The sequence below is a fragment of the Danio rerio genome, chromosome 19, assembly GCF_049306965.1.
Source record: "Danio rerio strain Tuebingen ecotype United States chromosome 19, GRCz12tu, whole genome shotgun sequence".
Classification (NCBI taxonomy): domain Eukaryota; kingdom Metazoa; phylum Chordata; class Actinopteri; order Cypriniformes; family Danionidae; genus Danio; species Danio rerio.
The window spans coordinates 31,815,001-31,834,250 of record NC_133194.1 but is presented as its reverse complement, the minus strand read 5'-3'; the positions used below and the strand labels follow the sequence as shown (position 1 = coordinate 31,834,250).

The following is a 19,250-nucleotide window of genomic DNA, read 5'->3' as shown; positions in this document are numbered from 1 at the left end:
GAGCCCAATAAGACCTGTTTGGGATTTGATTGACAAGTCTGATAAAGAAAATTATTTATTTGCTAGGCAATATAGTGACATCACAGCAATGATAATGTGATGTTCATATGATAGGCACAGGGATTTGTCATGCTGGATGTGTGCTGCAGTAAACTAAAGACGTCTCCGGTGGCATTTCTGACAGATTCGACTGCAGATCTACTACATGTGTCGAGTGCATTTTGTGCCATCTGGGACGATTCTAGAAAACGTTAAAGAAATCCACCTAATGCACAAAAACAATTTCACACAAAGGGCTACAATGGAGATAAAAGAGACAAAGACATTTTGAAGGCAATACTGCCCTCTCCTGGTGATATAAAAAAGGTATATAATATACGCATGGATGGTGCAGCAAATTAACAATGTTTAATAGGACAAATGTGCATGGACAATTACATTGTTTTAGAGTTATATAAAATATACATATGAATTCATACTACATTTATAAACTGTACGGTTATACATGTTCTTTATTGATTTTTTTTATTTTTAGCACCTTTCTTAGGTAAATAAATGAATTATTTAATGATGTGGGTGGCATATATGCATAAATGATTTAAAAAAGGCAGCACAGTGGCTCAGTAGTTAGCACTCTTGCCTCACAGCAAGAAGGATACTGGTTCGAGTCCTGGCTGGGCCAGTTGGCATTTCTGTGTTTGTGTCCAAAGACATGCGCTATAGGTAAATTAAATGAACTAAATTTGCTGTAGTATATGAGTGTATATGTGAACGAGTGTGTATGGATGTTTACCAATACTAGGTTGTGGCTGGAAGGGCATCCGCTGCATAAAACATATACTGGAATAGTTGGTGGTTCATTCCATTGTGGCGACCTCTGAAACAGAGACTAAGCCTGAGACTCAGAAAAATAAATGAATGAATAAAAAATACAAATAAATAAAAATAAAACTGAGACAGACAAATGGATGTATTGATAAATATAAATGAAATGTTACATGTAGTTAAAGTCAGAATTATTAGCCCCTTTGAATTATTAGCCCCTTTTAATTTTTTTCCCAATTTGTTTAACGGAGAGATTTTTTCAACACATTTCTAAACATTATAGTTTTAATAACTCATCTCTAATGACTGATTTATTTTATCTTTATCATGATGACAGTTAATAATATTTTATTAGATATTTATCGAGACACTTTTACACAATTTAAAGTGACATTAAACGACTTAACTAGGTTAATTAGGTTGACTAGGCAGGTTAGGGTAATTCGGCAAGTCATTGCATATCGATAGTTTGTTCTGTAGACTATCAGAAAAAATATAGCTTAAAGGGGCTAATAATTTAGTCCTTAAAATGTTATTTAAAAAATTAAAAACTGCTTTTATTCTAGCTGAAACAAAAAACAAATAAGACATTCTCCAGAAGAAAAAATATTATCAGACATACTTTGTAAATTTTCTTGCTCTGTTATATATCATTTTGGAAGTATTTAAAAAAAGAAAAAGAAATTCAAAGGGGGGGGCTAATAATTCTGACTTCAACTATATGTATATGTATGCATGTATGTAGACAGACAGACAGACAGACAGACAGACAGACAGACAGACAGACACACGCACGCACTTCTATAAGTTGTTATTGTTTTTCTGATTGATTTAAATGGATCAGGCAGCAGTGCCCACCTATTTTTTGTAACAGAACAGTAATGTTTTAAAAGTGTAATCATTGCTAAATTATATAATGTAACCAAAAAATATGCATGGATGAATAGATGAATGTAATATAATATACAAAACAAAGTTAGACATAAATGTAGTTTTTAAACAAATTTGTTTTTCAAAACAAATGTGGATGTACAATGTTTACACTATTAATGTAATAATTGTCATTATGAAATAAAATGTAATAGAAAAACGAAACATCACTACTAATTCAATTCAGTATAAATATTAAAATATGAATAGGACACAAAAGAAAGTTAAAAACATGATGACAAATCACATAATATTAACACTTTTATTAGACTTTTTAGAGAAATATTATATGGCCCCTTAGGGTGTTATAACAATAATACAATTCTGATTAAATAGAAAAAAAACATACAAGTAAATACTGACACACAACTCACAATCCTCAAATGACAAGCAGTACTGTGACTTTAACGCTGATTTCCATATTATTAATGAAGGGCATTGTGGTGATAAATGAATCTTGAAGCAGCAAACTACAGGGTTAGACTCTAAAATAACTCTATAGTGCACCTGTATATACACAATGTTATATTTACCATAAACTTTTTTCCTTTTCATACATGAAAAACAATACTGACTCTGGTATCTACATATATTCTGTATACAACTTGATTGATAAAAATAAAGCATGTAAACTCAGCGCAGTGTCACTTTTTTTTCCTTTAGCAAAAATAGACTCATCTGATATTGCTTTGGTGTGGTGATAACAGGGATGAGCAGGACCAGACTGAACGCAGGCTCTGGATCTGTGCTCAGAAGCCGCAGAGCTCATTGGCATTTGGCGAGTTTCCATTGGTTTCATCCCATTCACTCTCAGAGCTCAGCCCAATGTCCAGGACCTGGGGGTTAGTACGAGACTCAGCGAGTCTATGAGAAAGACACAGAAAAACATGATGTAAAAACTGAAACATTATAGATGATGCCGGTTTAATTAACATATGGGAAATTCCATGCACATGTCAAACTTATTATAAATGAAAAACAAATGAAACTCCTGATTAAGTGACAATGGACTTGCCCATAGGCGTCTTATTTTTGATGGATTTTATTTATAACTATGTTATTCACTATGCAAACAAGTGGTATGTATTTATTTGTAAGCATGTTGTACATCAATGTAATTAAACTACACTAAGGAGTGTGTTCACACTTGGCAAGTTTTGTTTGTTTAAAACAAACTGATGTAATTCCTCTGTTAGTGAGATGAATAAGTGCGCACACAGATAAATCAAACCTTGGTGTACACCAGACAAATGAACGGAAAGTGCTGAAAAGGTGGCTCTTTGTTTGCTTCCAAATGAAAACGGGTGTTGTCTGTTACAAAGCAAAAAGTTACTGAAAAAAGGGATTACTTTTATTTTTTAGGCAAATGAATTGGTTACTTACACAGTTACTTATGTACAGCTCGGTATAAATCAGTAGCGCACTTAAGTGTATACTTTATACACACTAAAAGAAAGAGTATACTTCAAATAAAGACTCTTTGCGTTTTTCAATTGATGGCAAAAAGATGTTTGACGATATACTGTTTTCGATACCTCCAAAACCCACACACTGCAGTAAGTGGCATTGTAAATGTGTACCCCTAAACACAATGATGGCGTCAGAAGAAGTTTCTTAAATATCTGACAAACAGCCTTTTTCACAGGCCTGTTGTACAATTTCTGGGTTGCAGAGTAAGTTTCGGTTTGGAATATTTAAAGAAATGAAAACTGGTTAAGATTATGTTAAGCTATTCCACGTCGCATGATATAAACGTTTAACTCGGGGTTACTAATTAACTCAGTCATGTCAAGTGCAGCAAAGAACCAATCACACGAGACATGCCCTTTTGATTCAGTTCTTGCGAGAGTCAGCAATTCATTTCTCAGTTAAACATTTAGAGATATCATAATCAGAAATATTATGAATTTAAACATTTAGTGTCCTATCACACATCCGGCGCAATGTGGCGCAAGGCGCGACGCAATTGTTGTTTGCTAGTTTCAGCTCGGCGCAAGAGTTGTTTTGACGTTTTGCGCCACGCTGTTTAAATAGCAAATGCATTTGTGCTCATATGTGCGCCCATAGGCGTTCTGATCTATAAAAGGAGGCGTGTTGAGGCACATTGCTGGCATGTTGCAATTTTGAGGAACGTAAATAGATGTTCAATAGACCAGATCAAAGCTGGTTTATTGTCCAGCGCAGAGCGTGTTAGTTGTGCGCCAAACATTGCTTAATACACACATGATGTATAGCAATACGCAACTATCTTTACATATAAAAAAAGAATTAAAGGATTAAAATATTACAAAAATTATTATTTTCTAGCCTACATAAATATAAAAACCACCGCTTCCGTGCCTTCTTTATCTTGGGGGGCTTTTCCAGTTTATTCATGACAATTTGCTTTTGTATAATGTTATTATTTTTAGCTGTATTATTTATTATATGGATATTTATATTTGTTTTATTAAAAACAAGCTTAGATTTGTCCACCTGTCAGGTTTTAGACCATATGGGGCATATGTATTTAGATAAAACTCAGTATCACTTTTCAATATCACTTTTTTGATCACACTTCGTTATTATTGTTAATTTATTTGTTTGCTGGAAATGATTTTAGAAATAGTTGAAACAAATCTTTGTGCTTAAACAAAACTATTTATGAATAGGCTAACGGACATCTGTCCGTACAACACATTTCCCTATCCACGAGAGTGAAAGCGAAAGTAAACAATGAGAAGGCTCATTCTCTCATTCTTGCGCTGTAGATGGCCTGTTCAACTGTTTCATTGCTAGTGAAGCACTCAGTTTTTCCACTTACAAAGCCTGCCATGTAAATAAGACAACTGGCTCTTAAAGGGAATGGGAGATGAGACTCTGATTGGTTTATTCTCAAAACACAGCTATAATTCATTAAGAAAATAAGCTCAACCTTGCACCATGGCGTAAAGTGGATTTTTCCGTCCTTAAACTAGCAAAAGTGGATTCTGACGAGCTCTAATTGATTTTGCGCTAGGCAGTTTGCGCATGGATCGTCAAAATAGAGCCTTTAATTTTAAACTTGGTCACTTTAGAAAACTGAAGCTACTCCCACACCAACAAGTGGGATGAACTAAATGTTTTCCAGACAAATTAAATAAATGCTCAATTAACTGTTCTACAAGTGTGAACACACCCTGAGTGTTATATTAAGGAATTAAAGAGGCTATATGAAGATTCAGAAACTCCAAAATGTGTTGATCATGGTCGTGCACTTGTGCACACAGAACAGACAACATACTAAATATCAATTCCGAGACATACTCACAGATGAGCTCTATTTGACCTTTGATTAGAATAAAAAGTTTTCAATATTTTGCACGATATACTGATATCTATTATAGATATGTAAACGCATCTGGACTTTTCTCTCTTTAAGAGACATAATAAAAAAACAAGAGTGGTGAGAAAACAACAATTTTGAATATGTTTGGACAAGCTTTCTAATTAACCAGCAGATGTCAACAGATGTTATGATTATTTGACTATGAAGAAGCATTTTAGACTACAGGCTTCACATGCGAGTTGATTTAAATAAATAATTTTCTGTGCAGGGCAAACTGAAATTACAGTATAGAAAAAGTGTTTAATTTAGTACAATTCTTACATATAGCCCCTTTAAAAACGGATCACATACTGAACACAAACAACTGACTAGGGTGAAGGGATTTTAAAAAGAGAAAAAGATAGGATCTGCAGATTGCATTTAAAGTTCACAGTAGAACCCCATCATCACATATAAGCCTAAATCTGCATCTTGCATCAATAAGTTGCTTGGGTTGATGAGCTGGTAGGGTTCTGAAAGAGGATGGGTGGGGAATGATGTTACAGACAGAACACAGATTTGAGAATGGAGGTGGTGAACACTGAACTCGGGTTAGACTGGACCTGTACTTGTTACCTGGAGAGTATTCATAGCTATCCAAACTGCAGCTAGAGGAATAAAGAGAGAGTAGAGCAATCAAAGGTTTGAGAGCTGCAGGATGGTTCTCTCGACACCTTTAAGAAACACAATGCTGTTCTAATAAATAGGATAATGCATAAATCAGTCAGTTAAGTTGCATTTTAATAATCTCCATATTAATTATAGAGTAGGTTAACTGTGTTAATAGTTCTTTCAACCATGAAGATGCTGCTGCTCCTATTGTTTATGAATATAATAAATGTTCTTTGGTCAACACATTGTACGCTGAAGTTTTATCAGCATTAAGTAATTAAATAAGCAATATATACAATTGAAGTCAGAATTATTAGTCCCCCTGTTTATTTCCCTGCCTCAATTTCTGTTTAACGGATATATTTCTTCAACACATTTCTAAACATAATAGTTTTGACAACTCATCTCTAATAACGGATTTATATTATTTTATTTTCGCCATGATGACAGGAAATTATAATTTACAAGATATTTTTTAAGATACTTCTATACAGCTCAAAGTGACATTTACAGTCTAAACTAGGTTAACTGGGTTAACTATGCAGGTTAGGGTAATTAGGCAAGTCATTGTATAATGATGGTTTATTCTGTAGACAATATGAAAAAAAAAAAATAGCTTAAAGGGGCTAATAATTTTGTCCTTAATAAAATAAAATAAATAAGACTTTCTATAGAAGAAAAAAATATTATCAGAGATACTGTGAAAATGTTCTTGCTGAAATTCAAAGGGGGCTAATAATTCTAAATCAACTGAATGTAAAAATGAATATTTTTTTTTAAAGTTATTTAATCTCCAATTCATGTACCCATTTGTATAATTATATAAAAATAATAAATATGTATTATATGTTATACACAATTTGTCTTAATTTTTCAGTGCCTATTCATACAAACATGAAACAATTATTTAACGGATTAGAATAATAGTTTTTCATGATAAACTATTGATAATCAATTAAGCTTGTGCATGTGTGTGTGTGTGTGTGTGTGTGTGTGTGTGTGTGCATTATATGCATTTAATAATTATAATAATAATAGTAATAATAATAATAATAATAATAATAATAATAATAATAATGTTGGGTTCTAAAAACACTGCTACCATTTAAGCTTCATAATAAATAGCAAGCAACAGAAAAAATAAAATACAATAAAAAGAGCTATTTGAATAACAAATTCCAACCATTTCATGTTCAGTCTATCAGACGGATTTAATCAAATAAAATGGAAAGCATCTGTATCTCATAAAGTGCAAATATTCAGGTTAGGTTTGTCATCTATATGCCATTAGAAATAAATCAGTGAAGGCCAGCTTGACATTTGCAGGGTGAATTACACTGGTGAATTACACCCTGCCAAAGCGCTGTTAAATAAAGCTTCATCTTGGTTCTGCAAATAAAAAGAGAAAATCAGTCTCAAGGGACTCAGTATGGGGAAAAATGCCTTTTGCTCAATTGCCCTGGATGAATAATCAAAGGCTCGAGAAGTTCTGCGGAGCAAACTAAAAGAAATATTTCAAATGGCTCCAACAAGATTTGAGAACAAACTCAGAAAGAGCGCAGTTTTAGATTATTTTGATGTGCAAGAGTTTATCAGCATGCTTTTTACTTGCAGCTCACTCCTCAAGGATTTGACCTTCCTGCCCCCCATTGAAGAGAGATAGAAAGGAGATTTAGATGAGACACAATCTTCTGAGACAAGATAAGAACAGATTTGGGTGTATCGTACCTTGAAAAAGCCTCTTCCAGACCATCATCCATCTCCTAAAAAGAGGAGCAAAACCACATTGTAAAAAGATAAGCAATGATAATGGTCTGCAGTCATTCATGTGAAATCCTGCCTGTGAAGTGAGGGAGAAGTGAAAAGCAGAAGTCTAAAACTGGACAAGCTCTTACCCATAGGGTGGTGGTGTTGTTGTTGGGTTCGGTGTGGTTGTCAACATTTTCCAAAGCCGATGTGTAGTCCTCGATTTCCAACAGGTTCTCTGTTGCTGCAGCTGAAAGACACACACAGCCCATTAAATGTCAAAGTGCTAAAGGGTTACTGTTTTGGTCTCCAAAATAATTTAAACAAAAGGTACAGAGAGTTTAAGGGGTTCGCACCTCCTACTTTCAGGCTGGTCAGGCTGACAGATCGGTCAGACTGTGAGCTGTTGGATGTTTCTCCAGCTGAATCCCATTTTTTCTCTGAAAGCAGAACAATAAATTCAAATATATATATACTATATATAATACTATCTATCTGTTTTATAAAATATATAATAAATATAACATAGAAAATGTTTGTAAATTAACTGGTCTTAAATTAGCTAACTATTGGGAAGAAAAACATTAAAAAAATTGTTCCTAACTAATTCTATGTATAAATTATTTTACACAGTATATTGTTGATGAGCATGATGCAGGCCAACAACTCACTGTGATAAAACCTATAAAATATATCAATATATTTGTCTAAAATTCAATATTCTGAGTTTCAAGAGTTACCGTTTCATATTAAGAACACAGTTTAAGTAATAACACATAAAAATTGACTGAAATTTTACATGAGTGCTGTTTTTATCCTTAAAGCAAGTGCAACAACGAGACAAAATGATATGGTCATGCATTTAAAATCATGATATTTTTGTTTTATCAATGCAAATAACCTATAAAGCAAAAGTACATCTCTGTGTATAACAAGTGCATTTCCATTTTGTTTCTAAATAAATCCACATTGTGAATTTAATGACTGAAGCAATGATTCATTGCCATTTCTATTTATAGACGTCACTAAAGTATGGGCAAGACACTCAAAATGGCAGTACCCAAATTTACTTTTTTAAAACAACAAGGACCACTACTAAAGAAAAAATAAACATTATTTAAGCCCAAGAAGAAAATTAACTATTCTTTTAATTATTACATTTACTTAATGTTTGACACATAATTTTTGAAACTGTGTTTGCAAAATTCAAGAAATCCTTGGTAGGTGATGCATTTTTCCTGCATTAAAAAATAAATGATTTTGTGAGTCTCCATCTTTCTATAACAAGAAAAGGCAATAAAGTAATAGTTTGACTCTAATCAATCACAACAGCATCAACACCCTGAGAGACAAATTACTCTCCACTTTTGGTGTATGATCCTCTGCAGTTATATATGACCTCTGCATTGTTTTGTGGAGAGATATGAGACTCTGTACCGTCTTTGGCAACCTCCCAGAACTCGAAGGCCACTCTGAAGGCCTGAGCCACCGTGAGCGTGACCGCCTTGGCCTGAGAGAACAACAGAGATCAGTTAGACTATGCTCCATAGACTTCCATTCAAATGCATGCAAATGTGGCAGAACGGAAACACAAGCTTGTACGAAAAGTTTTGCATGTTGCTGCACTCCAAAGTTCAATTTTGGTGAACTGTGACCTGCAAAACTGCATCCCATGATTGCAATTGCTCAATTAATCAATGTCTAATCATCTTGTTTTATCCTGCTTCTTTGCACAGTAACATCTTTTAGCATGTTTCAAACTTTAATGTGAATGCAGCATTAGACCGTATTTAAATAGTTAGGCGAGTTATAGCATATAATCACTTTTCAATGTTCAAACCAATACCACACCAATAACTATGACATTTAAATTAAAAGCTAAATAATCTCCTAATTTGCTCCTTTTTATGATTAAAGTTAATTAGCAGTTACAGTAAATTGCTTATTAAAGGAGTAGTTGGGTTTAGGTATTGGTAGGATTAAGGATGTAGAATAAGATCATGCAGAATCTGTACTTTGCAAGTACTAATAAACAGTTAATATCTAAATAATTGGCAGAAAAAAAAAAATAGTTAAAAGTGAGAATTGGTACTTTAAGCGATACCAAATATTAAAACTTGGCATGTTTAAAGTATTTATACTTACAGTATTTATAAGCATTATAATGCCATAAATAAGTGCATAAATCTTTAATTATATACAATTAATTTTGATAAATGGCATGGTTGTTGGTGGAATATGGGCTGGTCTGGGATTTTCATGCAAAGACAATGTCCAGTGAGTGGATTTGGTGATGTTGACGAAAATGTATTTTATAGCAGATGACCTCACACCAGAAAAGAAGACAGAGAGAGGATTTTGAGTCTATTTCCATATCTGCTTCTCTGACTATGTCATGGCAAAGAAAAAAAAAAAAAAAAAAACAGATCAAGTTTACCACATTCTATAAATACCACTTTTTTATTATTATAAAAAATATTCTATCACTTCAATGTCATCAACAGCATTTTACAAATTTAAAGGATTCACATTTAAAAATATGTGATTTAAAGTCTTTCCAGATAAAAATCGTTGTCTGATAACATTAAAATAGGGCATTCCACAGGTATATGTTAAACAGTTTGGTTCCTATTGCAATATTGACATTTTGTAGGTTCTTTTCCTTTGAGTAAATGTTCATGTGTGTCTCGTGTGTCCAATACAGCATCTTCTATAAAGAATCTCATCATGTCTTAAGTAAAAACAAAATAAATCTTTCTATTTCTGGCTGAATTACAACAAGTTTGTTTTCTGTATTTTACAGTACTTTGAAAACACTGACAGAGACATTTTTGAGTATTTTTAAACTATTATTTCTGATTCTGTCATATGCATAACGGAAAAGTGCGACATCCATAACAAAGCTTTTTCTTCATAAATGCAAAAATAAAAAAAATAAAATCAATCAATTTTTGTTTTATAGTGAGCCAACTCTTATTCTTTTGATAAACATTATTTCTTTTGGGTTCAATTCACAGAATTTCTTCGTGTTGTATACTGTAAATTCACAGACTTTGTCACATCCATAATGCATGTTTATTTTCCTCATTTAAAACATAACAAATGTTCACAGATTGATATTTGTCTGATCTCATAACTCTGTGGTTAAATTTTCTGGAAAACATAAACAGTTGTTTCAATATAATGTTAACATATTCTTTCTATGTGAATTTATATGTTGAGTTTTTACAACAAACGTTACATGTGTAACACTGGAATTGCTTAATTATAAATAGCTCTGACCACAAAAGGTGCAGCAAAACATATCAGAAAGTGATTGTTGAGAGAACATTGCTTTTTTTAATAACTTTGGCCTTTTTTTTCCTTAGAATTTGCCAGAGATTATAGTTAATATATTTAAAAAAATAATTTCAAATGAATAATTTCAAATTTCTGAATTGACCCAGCTTCCTAAACAGCCTGCAGGAGTACATCTACGATAATCTCAATTTCTGTCCAGATTATCTGCTCACTGAAAACGTTTGGTCTGTTACATGCTATGCTAAAAAGTACAGAGTGTCCTTCAAAGTGATTCAGTCAGCTATTCTGAAAAACTCTATGCTTTGACTCCTTTTGCTCCAGCCAGAGTTTTTGTTGTGATCGAAGATTCACGCCTTTCATAAGGAAAGCGTCAAATACTCACCACTTTCCGTTTGGCACAGAGGAATGCGTGACACTCCAGAGTTTCATTCTGTTGGTTCTGGGCGATGAAAGCAAACACTTTGTCATGCGTCTTGTCAGCTGTGCAGTATGATATCCTGGGAGAAAAGGGTCACAAAACAGACCAGCGTTAAGAACACGCAGTCACTTTTGAGTAAATAAAAATGATGTTTTGCCGAGTTGTGGAGCAGACACAGCTGTCAGCGCTGAAACTTCAAGGATTGTTTTTTTTGTACTACTTCTATACACTGAAGAAGTGATGGCTGCTGGTTTTATTTAAACAAATATGAGGAGAGGGAAGATTGCCCATGTGCGTAAATAGTAGGCTCAGCTGAAGCACATTCAACTGTGAAGTAGAGATTTATGGGGACTAGCGCTGGTCTCCTGCAGTGTGCTGTATTTCACATGTCCCTAGTGAGAAACTTGGAGGTGAGCGTGTATGGTAAAACACTGGATGGCAGAATAAATCAACTTCACTGTAGGTCAAACACACTCATCTCTGAGAAGAGGAAGCGTGCGGAGACCAATCCTTTCATAGTCTAATGTGGTTCAGCAGCACAGCGAGTCAATGTTTAACAGGCAGTTGAACGTGAAAGAAGGTGTGTGGAGTTTACCTGTATATGGAAATGTTCTCGATCAACTGGTTTGACACACTGTCGTACAAGATGATTCCCTGAGGAGACACTTTCAGGGCCACTTTAGGCAGTTTCTTCCCACTGGCTTTGGCCTAAGAGAAAAACAACAGCAGAAGAATTTTAAATTGGTGGTTTTCTAGAGTGTATGAATTTTTATTTTGGTGCTTTTATAGGGGTTGCTAAGATGTTTTGAGTGCTGCTGTTCACTAACTGTATCCTGGGTGACTGGCTGGGCATTCATCCCTAGTGGTTTGAAGAGAATTTGAAGCAGTCTTTTAGCCACACTGTTGTTAACATTTTAAGAGTGGTTTGAATTTGCTCACATTTTCTTGGGAATTTTGCATGATTTCTAGGTTGCTCATTTGAGTGTTTTCAAGAGGAAAAACCTTCATCTTGATTTCTTTCTTCTGAAATCCAGGTTAATACTGTTACAATCTTGTGATTTTTTTTAGATTGGTTGGCTTTCTTAAAGCAACATTTCTAAATGAGCTAAAGTTGTCATGTACAGTTAAGTTCATCTTAATTGGTCATAGTGCATTTGTTTGTTCTGCAATTCTATGTCAGTCATCCACCAAAATAGATCATGGTGTCTACAGAGTTTAACTAGTTATATTTAAAACCTTTTTAATACCAACTTATATGAAATGTAATCCTTTAAACGCCCCACCAAGTAAAAAAAAAAATTGATAGGATTTCTTAAATTCTAATGTTGCTAGTTACCACACTCATTGCTGCATTTTTCCCTCAACACATCCATTTATTTTTAAAATATCAACCTCTATTAAATAATTGATATGTCGGTCTATATATATAGAACAATATTAAAGTGTAAAACCAAGTATGAAGTATGACATAAACTATTTCAGATTCTTAATTAACACGTTTTATTATCAATGTTTTAAAAAAACACAAAACAAAACAAAACTAAGTGTAGAAGTGCAACAGGATTATGTTTGTTAGATTTTTCGTTTAGTAAACCAACAATGCTGTGTGTGTGTTACCTATTATTTGAAACTTTAACATTCATTATTTAAAACAGTTAAAATATTGGTCAACCATTTGGTAGAGCAGGCAGTTGAAGGGATTAGACCACCAAACCTGCAATGAAAAAACATGTGCATATACACGTCAGGATTATTAGCCCTTTTGTGAAATAAATTATGTTTATTAATATTTCCAAGTGTTGTTTAACGGAGAGAAGATTTTTTCCCCAATACATTTTTAAACACAGTTGAAGTCAGATTATTAACCCGCTGTTTATTTTTTCCCCCAATTTCTGTTTAACAGAGAGATTTTTTTACAACACATTTCTAAACATAATAGTTTGAATAGCTCATTTCCAATTTGATCTTTGCCATAATGACAGTAAATAATATTTTACTAGATATTTTTCAAGACACTTCTATACAGCTTAAAGTGACATTCAAAGGCTTATATGGGTTAATTAGGTTAGCTAGGCAGGTTAGGGTAATTAAGCAAGTTATTGTATAACGATGGTTTGTTCTGTGGACTATTGAAAACATATAAAGCTTAAAGGGGCTGATAACGTTGACCTTCAAGGGCTTTTAAGAAATAAAAAAACTGCTTTTATTTTAACCAAAAAATACTTTCTCCAGAAGAAAAAATATTATCAGACATACTGTGAAAATATCATTGCTGTTAAACATAATTTGTGAAATAAAAAAAAAAATAAAAATAAAAAAATCAAAGGGGGTTTAATAATTCTGATTTCAACTATAAGTGTTATTAACTCATTTCTAATAACAATTTTATTTTATCTTTGCCATGATGACAGAACATAACATGTTTCTACTTAATTTTTTTAGATACTAGTATTTAGCTAAAAGTGCAGTTAAAGAGATAACTAGGTTAATATGTTAACTAGGCAAGTAAGGGTAATTAGTCCAGTTATTAGATAATAGCAGTTTTTCTTTAAGCAATTGACTTGTTCTGTAGACACTTAAAAAATATTTGTTTGGAAATGGGCTAATATTGACTTTAAAAAAGTTTGAAAAAATTCAATTAAAACATTCCAGCCAAACTAAAAGAAATAAAACGTTCCCCAAGAAGAAAACAAATATTATAGGAAATGCTGTATAAATGTCCTTGCTCTATTAAACACCACAAGGAAATTTTTGAAAACAGATGTCAATTTCACAGGATGGCTAATATTTTTGACTTTACTTGAACATCTATCTGAGGGCTTAAACACAAACGAATGTTTTATTCTGGCCTGATTGGTACTGATTTTTTAAATACTTATTTCTAGTCACTTATTTTAAATAATGTGACAAAACCAGCAAACATAGCTGTATACATTTTACTAAACTTTTCTTTAACAAAAACTTACATTTACAAAAGGAGGAAGAGGTTGAGTGAGCCAACTGATTCATATTACTTACTTTTTTGTTTACTGTTACCATTTATTTCAAAGGAATATAAATAGCACAAGCTAGTTTTCCTGCCAGACAGATTTTAAAGGGTAGAAATTCCATTACTTTTAGAACCACCAGGTTTTCAGCACTCCGGTATGAGGTTAGTGAAATGTTTTTTGATTGAGTAGATTTTTAATAACCAATAAATAGTTAAAGCATTAAGCAATCACAGCTACCTCTGTCACCTACCAAAAGATTAAATATTTTTATATTGAATTCCTGAAAGCAGCAGCATTAACCGTTTGATACACGAGCCATGATTTTTATTTTCAATTCTATGACAAACAATTCCAAGCTCACCACCTCCACACATGGCAGATTGCTTCTGCGAGAGAATAACAGATTTGCATTAGAGGAAATGGGAGCCTGCAGGCTCTTTTTAAACACTTGCACGCTGCAAATCACATCACCTGTGCTTTTGTTTATGCTACCTCAACTCTCTCTGATAACACAATAAATACAGTGGTAAAAAATCAGTTGTTCTGTCCAATGATCAAATCCGTCAGACTGAAGAAATGTTTTGCTGTAACGTGACCAAAATGTTCATTTCAAATCCGAATTTAAGGCCTTTAAAGACTTTTTAAAGTCCCACAATCAGCCTGTGAATTGACAATAGCTCCACAGGCTTATTGTGGATTTCTGAGCGAGAGTCAAGGCTTTTGTTTAAGACAGTTGTTTTGAAATATGTTTCTCTGGCCACATTTTAATTAGACCTTTAACATAATCTTTACTTCATGTTAACCCATAATTCACTCCAAGAGTTATTAGAAAAACAAAGACTATTTTAATGCAACATATGTAATAAGTGCATTAGCCCATTGAGTTAAATTTCTGTCTAAGCACAAGCTAACTTATCTAAAACGAACCTTGAAGCAGGCAGATGGAATTTTTAGTTTTAGAGAGCTCAGAACAACCATGTTCACAAACGGCCAAAGAAAATTAGTTAATAAAAAAAAAACTTGCCTCAAACAAGAGCCAGGTGGCAAAGCACTCAGCCATAGAACACAAGTTTATGCATCTTTAAAGATTTGTTATCCCACCATTTTAGAATAACTAAGGCTAGAATTAACTAAGTATACATTATTCACTTTTTTATTTTGTATGGAAAATATTTTATTCACAAACAAAAATTCTCCAGTTCGCAGCTTTCTTTTACACATTTTTTAATAGAAATTGATGTTTTTATTCAATATCTTAGACTAGTTAATAATAAGAAAAGTGATAGATTCTTAGTTTTTTTATGATAAATATTTTGGAAATATCACGGATACAGAAATCCTTCTTTCCTCTTGCTGTATTTGTGTTATGTATGTAAATGTTTACACTTTTTTTTTCTTTCTTTTCTCTCTTTTGTTTTTTCTTTTTCTTTTTCTTGTTTATATTATTTATCCTTATCTGTTATTATCATTTTGTTTTTTGTGTAAAATTGAATTATGTATGTTTGTTATTGAAGTAAATAAAAAAATAAATAAAGAATTAACTAAGTATCAATAATCTTGTGAAGCATTTATTAATCATATTTCACCAATGAATGAATGCATTATTATAATCCATTGGTATGCTTGTTAACATTAGTTTATGCACCGGGAGTTAATATGAACTAACAACATTAAAATAACATTAACTAAAATTTGCGAAGATTAATAAATACTGTCTTAAATGTATTATTAATAGTTTGTTTACGTTAGTAAATACATTAACTTAAAGACCGCTACTTTAAAGTGCTACCAGTTTTTTTAAATGACTAAATCTGTTACAATGTGTTTATTTCTAAGTTGTTTCTATAAGTGGCCTCAATGATATTATGATGTATATTCATGTCAGAGATGACGAAAATCACCGTGGCAACAATCCTCTTGACAGCAGCAGCTGAGAGCTCCTCTCCTTTAGGTTGGTCCACCAGTGTCATCCCCAGATGTCGAAGGTTAAAGGTCATTCCCTCCAGCAGAGTCTCTCTTGTGTCAGTCCAGTTCTCAGGCAATTCTGCGTAAAGAGAAGAGATGATGAACAACAGTGTTTGAGACTGAACACTGAAGAGCATCCAACAAACTATATCAACCAAGTGCACACAAGAGAGTTGTGCTGCAGAGGTCATGAACAGTTATTAAATATTTAAAAGAAAGAAAAACAAAACAAAAGGCATGAGTAAATATTTGTTGGAAATCAAACTTTGCTCTAGAGAGCAGGCCAAAAAACACTAGACGCCTTTATACATCCCAATTTTTAAGCCTGTCCATCAAAAGCCTTTCTCAAAATTGTTTCTCATCACAATACATTTATTCACATCATATGATATCTATTTTGATCACTCACTGTACTAACTTACCACTAATGAGGATTAAGTTATTTTCACATATTTGTTAGGCCTTGAGAATAAATGTAAACATGTTCACTGATTAACTACAACTACAGTATGGGGCATTTAACCTTTCATAAATGAGACTATTGCATAAATACATATCCACTGTATTAGTTGTATTCTGTAAAACAGTATACAGTTCTGAAAAATTTGTATTGTAATGTGGATACAAGGAAAGTGCTAAATGTAAAAAAATAAATAAATAAAAAATGTGCCTACCACATTCCTGCATTAACAATCAGCATAATTTCCTGACCTGATTACAATACCATTAAGCTGTTTATTAACCCAGATGCATGCAGATAAACAATGCTAATCATTTCTGCTGAAACTCACGTCATGCTCTAGTAATATTACCTGTGGCTCCTGCAGTTAGTCACCCGATTGCTTTCTTTAGCAGAGGAACTATAAAATTTTAAATTTAGAAAATCCCAACAGAATAATTCAAAGAATCACATCACAATGGCACTAAGAAAACTAACAAACTCGTTCAGTAACTACTAGGGGTTGCCACAGTGGAATGAAACCACCAAAAAAAAGCACATCCAAACTATTTATTAAGTTATTCAACAAGGGTGTGTGAACTGTCCAGTATGAAAATATTGTAAATGTTATTAACACTATTTAACCAGGGATAATTATGTCATTCAAAGATCTAAAGAGTGAATGATGCCTTTTATAATAAAACTTTTATTAAGTTGTCAGAGCAAAAAATATCCTTAAATGTTTTTTTTCTTTAAAAAAAAAATTCAATACATACAAGAGATGATGAATTACAAAAGCAAGAGTGCAAATAGTCACATGATGATACCATAGCAACCACAATAGCATTGTTAGACTGACTTTAGACACCAGTTCAACAAACAAAGTTAAAACTGAGTGGGTTGCATTGATATTGTTTCCACTAAAAACAGATCCAGGGCTCAACAATAAGGACTGCCCAGTGGCCCGGGGCCAGCGTGAAAGACACTCGGGACAGTAGACAGGATTGTTACTGGCCCCTATCGGCCAGTAACAATGAGCATGTCTTTTTTTTTGTAACCTGGCAACAACCAGTACAGCAAAAAGATGGCAACATGGCGGCAAAATTAAACAATGAGGGTAAAAGAAAACGTATGTTTCTAAAGTCTTAGAAGCAGACAATTACATAGGTATAAATTTAAGTAACTGAAAAAATAAGTAAATAAATAAATAAAAAAATAAAAATAACAGTTGTCAGTTTGGCTAGCCATTTTTATCAAAATTATTTAGAATTGAATTAAAATAACAGCACATTTTTCATACTGCTCTTTCATTTGCGTAAAATCTTGAATTTTGCTCATCATACATTTATTAACATATTTAAAATGTTTAAATTCTAGATTCACAGGCATAATTTTGCCACTATTTAAAATATGTGGCTAAGAAATAGCTATTAACTTTTTAGTTTTTTTGGTGGGGCGAGTGAAAATTTAAAAATCTCAACCAATGGCCCGATCAGACCCGTATAAAAAATCCTTAGCGTTGAACCCTGAGATCTAAATTAAGTTAGAAGGAATCCATGAATTAATTTGTACCAACCAATGCTTTAGTATTCCATTCCATATATAAAGTAATTTGCTTCATTTCTAAATGAATCAGCTGCTTTAAACAAAGCATGCACTAATGGCAGATTCAGTGCAATATTTATCGCTAATGACATGCCAAGGAACCAGCACAAATAATTCTAAATAAATTATCTGTCCGTAGGAAAATGGTTTTATTGTCTGTCTAAGAGAGGACACCTTTTACAAATTTCATTATTAACAACCCATTATGACTTTTTAGGTCAATAAACTCCTAAGTTGCTGCTTATTAATAGTTATTAGTATTTGGGTTTAGGTATTACTGTACGTAGGAGAAGATAAGGGATGCAGAATTTGATCAAAAATATCACCTACTTTATAAGAACAAACAAACACCCAATGCCCTAGGACCTAGGTAATAAGACACTATAGAGAATTGTTATTTAAACTAAAGCGTTACCGAAAAAATAAATAAATAAATTTATTTAAAAAAAAAAGAAGTAAAAGCATTATTCCACATGCAGCAACAAGGAGTTAACAAAATCATACTGAAGTCATATTGGCAAGAAAATTCAAGGCATGTCTTTCCTTTATAATCAGGCCACTAGCCTCCTAGAATCCCAGAAATCGCTCAAAAGGTTAAATATTAAGTTACTGTCCCACTTGTTCAATGAACTATACATATATTTACAGGAACCACAACCACAGGAAACTGTGAATCACATTCTCAGAAACGTATTGTTGATACTCCACAGCTAACATAAACAATGTCATGACAAAGTCAATTTACAGCTCTGATGTAGTATTTTAATTACAAACAAAAACTTGAATAACTACAAGGTCGAATGTGATTTAACAACATAAAGAATGTTTCTATATCATTTTTTGCCCACAACTTATGCAATAACACAAACTATTGATGACGCCCCACAACCACTCCATATAAGTAGGGTTCTTCACAGACATAATGGAGAGATGGAAAAGGGTGTAATAATAGAGCCCTTGACATAGATTAGTGACACACCCAGGGGCCCTAAATAACAGGGGGGTAAAGCACTACTTTGTTTTAACCATATCCCTGGAGAACCATCCAAGGGTGGAGTGATCCCAACCACCGCC

General features: G+C 33.0%; 1 protein-coding gene across 2 annotated transcripts in view; it reads right to left on the bottom strand.

Moving 5' to 3' along the window:
* Window positions 1-2,003: 2,003 nt before the first annotated feature.
* The window catches only part of ldlrap1a (low density lipoprotein receptor adaptor protein 1a), a 26,199-nt gene continuing 8,952 nt past the window's right edge, over window positions 2,004-19,250 (bottom strand). The window contains exons 2-10 of one of the 2 annotated variants that reach the window (XM_005159645.5): window positions 16,069-16,211; window positions 11,773-11,885; window positions 11,142-11,256; window positions 8,897-8,969; window positions 7,816-7,899; window positions 7,609-7,709; window positions 7,442-7,476; window positions 5,678-5,709; window positions 2,004-2,619 (exon numbers count right to left, since the gene is read on the bottom strand). In XM_005159645.5, the coding sequence (XP_005159702.1) occupies window positions 2,573-2,619; window positions 5,678-5,709; window positions 7,442-7,476; window positions 7,609-7,709; window positions 7,816-7,899; window positions 8,897-8,969; window positions 11,142-11,256; window positions 11,773-11,885; window positions 16,069-16,211 (743 nt within the window). In that variant the 3' untranslated portion in view covers window positions 2,004-2,572. 2 annotated transcript variants of the gene reach the window in all.